We start from the raw sequence: 6,533 nt of genomic DNA, 5'->3' as shown, positions 1-6,533 counted from the left end.
ATTTATCCTATCAAGAAAGAGGTTCTGTGATATTGTAAATGCCATTTAACATATGTTTGTAGGTGCTATTTTTGCAAATGTGAATGTAGATATTAAAATTATCTATATTTTAAGAGTGTGTACCTTATATATATTTTAAAGTATTATGTGGATTTTGTTTCTTTGTAAATAGTTTTTTGCTGTAAGGATTTGTAATTCACTGTCCAGTTCTCTAGAAAGGTAACATTTGCTCTGCTTTTTTTCAGCTTAAGACTCAAAGGGCCATTTGACATATTAAGTAGTGACAAAACATGCTCCCCCACAAATGCACACTTGACAGAACGGCAGCTGGGGCTGGGGGAGGATTGGCAAATTTATGATCGGCCTTCACCAATTTGGTACCCTCCAGATGGTTTGGATGCCAATTTGCATTAGCCAGAACCAGCATTGCCAGAACCAGTCAGAAATGATGGAAATTGTAATCCACTGTCAGCTAGAGGGCACCGGATTGCGGAATGCTGGACTGGAAGCTCATGATGAAATAACCTTTCTGGAGCTAGCTAACTAATAGCTAAGCACCTCTGAGTTTGGTGAGTCCTGCAATACTGCTTGGTGTTCCTTGATGGAAGGAAGAGGGGACAGAACATTTAGGAGGTATTCTACTAATGAGTTCCATCAGTGCAAGGATTTCCACTTGGTCAGTGGGACTGTCCCATCTCTACTCCCCTCACACATGCCCCCCATTCCCCAAATATGCCCCCAGAAGAGTGGGGGAACCCCTGGAACTGATTTAGGGGACTTGCAGAAGGAAGAGTGGAGAGAAACGGAGATCTTTGTGCTCATGGAACCTTCCCCTGAGCGCTGCATTGGATTCCGTCCTGTATTTCTATACCACCCTTCAGCAAAAATTCACAGGGCAATGAACAACAAATCACTATATACTCTATAACTAGTTTCAGCATCAATACAAAACAAGCACAGCATGAACTAAAATAGCAACAGAAACAAAACTACAGGTGCACACCACAAAACTGTGACCGACTTCACCTGTTTGTTAGCAAACGAGGTACCTGTTCACCTTCCTTCTAAAATAAAGGATAATGGCAAGGCAAGGAGCAACTCAATGAGAAGATTGTTCCAGTGCCTTGGAGATGCCCAAATGGTCTCCATATTGCTGATCAGGACCACCACATGGGCTTCATTGGCTGATCTTAAATATTGGGCTGGTTGGTATGCAACAAGGTATTTTGGTCCCAGAGAGTTCAAAAATTTAAATGTCAGAATAAGCACCTTAAGCAGGAATGGGAAGACAATTGGTAACCAGTGCAGCTGTAAAATGGAAGTAATATGTGAGTTCCCTGCTGCTCCCATAAGACTTGGACCACTGTGTTTTGTACTGCTTTAAAAACGACTTCCGAGTCGAGTGCATTACAGTATGGAAATCCATGGCCAGGCTACCCCTAGCCAGGAAAGTTAGTGCATCAGCCAAAGCGAAGCATAGCTGCTGCTGCTGGCTGCTTAGTTGGGACTTTGGTGATGAATATGGTTCCAGTAGTATCCCCCAAAGTGCACCTCTCCTCCTTTAAGGAAAGTGAGATTCTGTTCAGAACAGGCCATTTCACTAACTGCTGAACCCAGGAACCATCCTCCCTTGGCACATCTGCTTTATTTGGACTCAGCTTCAATTTGTTGGTTCCCCATCCAGTCCATTACTGCCTCAGACACTGATTCAAGATCTGGGCTTCCTTGAAGGCATGTAATCACTAATAAAGTGCATTGTGTAACTGATTTACAGCAGAAGGGTCTCAAGGTTGCTGGCTCATTTGAGATCAAGTGAAAAATATCCAAAATCCAGAAACAAAAATGTTCATTCAGACATGTGGCTCTCATGTAGCCACCTTGCGAACAACACAGGGCTGTTGGGCTGGTGTGCAGTTACTTTCTGTGTTCTATAAATGTCTAATACATCTGACTGAATTTACAAGGAAGTTCTGTGGAAGCAACAGCCCATCTTTTCTGCTCAAGTTTAGAAATGTGTTACTTTAAAATTCCCCAGTTCCTCCAAGACACAGAACACTTGGCGAAACATCCTAAGAGGGAGGAAAGTATACACACAGCTGCTCCAGAGCTAATCGTTTCTAAGTAACCTTAATACATTTTATAAGATTAACCATCATGCACTCCTCTATCCTGCACACGTAATGCTGGACAGTGATGGCTTCTGTGAGCATGTGCCGCTTAGCAGGAGCAGGAGACGGCTATATCAGGCTCCTCAGGCTAAGGATAACCTCTGCTGAACTGGTAACTGGCAGAGTTTACAATGATGCGAGTAGATTTTTTTTTTAAGCATTTCAGAGAAAGGGAAAAAATATTATTGCTAAGTTTGCTTATGTTAAAGCTAACGCCGACCTCAGCTAAATAAATTTAGGTGATGTGGTATTTTTAAAATGCTCTTTAAAAAGAAGAGCATTAGAGGTTAATTGATTAAGAGATAAGGCCAGAGAAATAGAACAATGTCACATGCTAACAGCTCCCCACTGAGAGATAAATGCCTGGATAAGTTTGTTTCCAGCAAGGCGACAGGTTGGGCGATGCAGAGATCTATTTTCAAGTCCAAAATCAAGGTTACCCTTCCAGTTTTGACCGTAATGTTATTTGTTGGTTTTAGAGTTTGCATTTTCAAGAATAAAAATAATTGTGTGTGGTAAGATGGGAGGAGAAAGGAGTGAAGAGCACAGAGTAGGAAAAAGAGAATGATTTATTTTTGTGGAAAACTGCAGTTTTCCATCAGGGAAATTCAGATATACAGAAGTAGATATATAGAAGTCCAATGTTTTGTTGAAACAAGTCCTGTTTTAAGGACATGATCCAATATAATAATAATGAACTTCTATACATCTGAATTGCCAGCATGAAGGACTTTGGATAAAATTCTCTTTTTCGTACCTTGTGGGGTTTTGTTTTTGCTTCTTTTCCTAACCCCACCCCCTTCCCAGCGTGATAAGGAAGATGTACTTAAAACAATGGGCTGAGTCACCACTCAGGTGCACTTGCCCCGTTGAACTGGGAACTAGTAAAAAGTTAAAGGGACCCCTGACCATTAGGTCCAGTTGTGACCGACTCTGGGGTTGCGGTGCTCATCTCGCTTAATTGGCCGAGGGAGCCGGCGTACAGCTTCCGGGTCGTGTGGCCAGCATGACTAAGCCGCTTCTGGCGAACCAGAGCAGCGCACGGAAACGCCGTTTACCTTCCCGCCAGAGTGGTACCTACTTATCAACTTGCACCTTGACGTGCTTTCAAACTGCTAGGTTGGCAGGAGCTGGGACCGAGCAACGGGAGCTCACCCCGTCGTGGGGATTCGAACCGCCGACCTTCTGATCGGCAAGCCTTAGACTCAGTGGTTTAACCCACAGCGCCACGCGTCACGACTAATTTTTAACACTGCTTGCAAATAGGCTAAAGAACCCAGCTCCTTCAAGCATTCCTCATAAGGCTTGGTTTCCAGACCCTTTAATGATCTTGGGAAAGGAGTCTTCACTTCTCCTGAGAAGTAGTCCTGCACTGTGTGGAGGCTTTCTTCTGTGCTTTGCTGTGTAATACTAATTTGCTAAAATGCTGACAAGATGCTTGAACTCAGATGTTTGAATGCAGAAAGAGATGTTGTTGATCCAGGCTATTAATCTTAAAACACAAAAGCTAGTAACTCAAAACATTCGGCACACCTTAAAAAAAAAAATCAACAGGTTTACACATCAATCGAATGTCAACACCTAAAGCATTTATTTTTATACTTTTTATACATATGATACATTTGAATTTTTACAAGTTGTCCACAGATATGAAAGTTATTACAGGTATTAATTCCCTGATACTGAAAGCTTGTTATATAAACATTTCTACAATGAACATAAATACATGCAAAAGGAAAAAAGTCAGAGAAGAAAATGGGTTGTTGAAGAATGAGCAATCCTACAAAAAAACAGGATAAATTTATACACTTTTCCTATGTCATAGGGTCATAATTCCATCAACCCATTTGACTGCCATCTTGGACTAGAGTACCTGAGGGGAAAAGACCTTATTCTCTCAATATTTACTTTACATAGAAACTTGTCAGTTAAATGGCAGCAGATCCTATTTTTCTGTTTTATGCACCCATAAAAGGGGAGCAGGGGAGACTGAGAATCTAAATGCATTGTTACTAAATGCCTCTTAAAGCAAGTTTGTTTTTTTAAAAATCCCAAAGAAACAGTATCAGAGCAGAACTAGTACATTAAGTGTAACATGCACAGCAAATAGCTTTATTCACAACCTAATCAAAGGGAAAATGAAGACTGAATATTTTCTTGCTAGTTACACAACACTCAGCAAAGAAGGAGACGCTCAGGAACTACTAGCAAACACGTGTAGGAAGACTGATCAGATGTCAAAAGTTATTCTCCCTAAGAAAAGGAAGCCGAACTGGTATAGCTTTGAATTTGTGTCCTATGTATTCACTATTCTGAGCCTATAGAAGACTGCTGTAAACACTACTTGATGTGTTAGATCACTGAAAAACCCCCAAACTTAGACTAATTGCTAGTATACTGGCTGTTCATGGGATGCCATCTCTGAACTGAAGATGAAAGCCAGGAAAAATCCCAAGAGTTATCAGAACTAAGATTACAGATTATAGCTATTTATTTTAAAAGGATGCTATTTGGCAGGGACAGAGAGAATGAAACCTCTAGAGAAAGTATAATGTTATTTTATATGGTTTTATTTGAGGCCCCAATGTATATTTAGAAAATTCACTGCCTTCAGGCACCCATGTGCAAAATCTGTGCAGTTATTTCAATATACTTACAAAATATACTATAGACAAACTTCTTTACAGAACGCCAGCCAAGTTCAAATAGATGTAGATGGCAGTGCAAATTAAAGGAAATTCATGTGGTGGGAGGGGGACTGTCCTTGGTTCTCACTTTGCCTTCTATGTTTTTATCTTGGAACTTTAAAAAGGGGAAAGGATCCTGAACCTTGAAGGCTGGTAATCAACAAATGTAAATGAAATGAAATGAAATAAAATTCTTATTTTCTTCCTATTCAATCTGACACCAAATTAATTTTTGCATGACTTCTCTGATGGGTGATGTTACTCAATATCTCAAATCAACTAAGCAGAATGTCAACCTTCTAAACATAGGAGGTTATCAATCACAGAATGGACAACAGCGTTCTGTTTTTGCCCACTATGTCAATATCACAATCCACACAATAATTCTAAAGAGGGCAATATTTCAAAAAAAGAAGATCTTTAAGTTAGTTTTCCTTATTAAAGTGTTCTCTTTTAAGAAGGAGAAAGACAAAGGCAAAATAGCCCTTCAAGGCTTCAGATTACAAAGTCATTTTAGATACAATGAGTGTTCTTCTGCACTCCTATAGATAAACCCATTGCTACATTTTTTTGCACCCCTATTTCATTCCATTACAAGTTTTAAGTCCTAAAATGCAAAATGGCTCAGATTTACTACAAAAGGGTGAACATGCCACTTCAACATTGTGCTAAGTTGCCATTTCAGCAGAGTTTTTCCTCCTCTTATCCAAAAAGTTTCATACTCCAAGGAGATGGCTACTTTTGTAATAGAAATGTTAAATTCAGTAGCCCAAGTTATAGAAATCAAAAGGTTGTGTACGAAAGAAGCAGTGCAAATAATACTATTGATCAAATCTGCTAAACAGAAAAGTTTACATGGTTATGGAAACCAGGAAATATACAAACATGGAAAAGTCATTAAAAGAACTAGACTCTTCTCTTTATTACTTCAATCCTTTGTTTCCTATTCCTCCTTCCGGCTGACAAATTTTGCTGGATTATAAAAGGATGACCATGAAGTTCCAGTCTTCAGAAAGGAATTAGTTATAAATGTTGCCAGTCGATTCCTACTAATGTTTGATTTGCTTCTTGTGCGTGTCCTATTTCCTCCGTAATGCTGTGTTGCTGCCAGAGTTTTTGGATCTTTTTAAATCGCTCTCTGCACAGATGTAAAGGATTCCCTCGCCTAGGGTAGAAAAGTCCATGAAAAAGCAACTATAAGAACATGAAATATTCCAAGTTCCAAATGCTATCTTGCATGTAAACATAAATACATAAAACCATTTGTTTGCAACGTTTATAAGCATGCCCTGGTCTCAGGGCTGAAACAATTAGGCAAACAATAAATCCAAGAAAAATAAACACATTTTTTAAAAAAAAACAATAATGAAAACCACCAGCAGCAGCACTTTATGGAAGCAGGTGACTAAAAGCTATCGGAGAAAAAGGCTCATAACAGCAAAGCTCACCTCCTCCCAATGGCCTGGACACATGCTGAAAGTTGATGTCACTAAGAGGCCAGAAATGCAAGTCACCAGCCAGGCATTCCTCATCATATCCACATCCATTAAGCATCACCTTGCTGACACCTTGGGGTTTCATCTATTCCCTCATATGCCCATGACCATCTGAAGTATTGCTCGACCTTACAAGGCTGATTGTAAAGATTACTTAGTTCAGGGGTCAGCAAAAGGTAGAT

At 39.9% G+C, this 6,533-nt stretch overlaps 1 protein-coding gene across 2 annotated transcripts in view; it reads right to left on the bottom strand.

Moving 5' to 3' along the window:
- Positions 1-3,735: 3,735 nt before the first annotated feature.
- Positions 3,736-6,533, bottom strand: part of UBR2 (ubiquitin protein ligase E3 component n-recognin 2) — a 54,963-nt gene continuing 52,165 nt past the window's right edge. For both annotated transcript variants that reach the window (XM_081185949.1, XM_081185948.1), the window contains exon 47: positions 3,736-6,020. In XM_081185949.1, the coding sequence (XP_081042075.1) occupies positions 5,879-6,020 (142 nt within the window). In that variant the 3' untranslated portion in view covers positions 3,736-5,878. The remainder of the gene's footprint in view (positions 6,021-6,533) is intronic.

Source organism: Podarcis bocagei (assembly GCF_964188305.1).
Source record: "Podarcis bocagei genome assembly, chromosome: 3".
NCBI classification, from domain to species: domain Eukaryota; kingdom Metazoa; phylum Chordata; class Lepidosauria; order Squamata; family Lacertidae; genus Podarcis; species Podarcis bocagei.
This window is presented reverse-complemented; position numbering and strand designations above follow the sequence as displayed.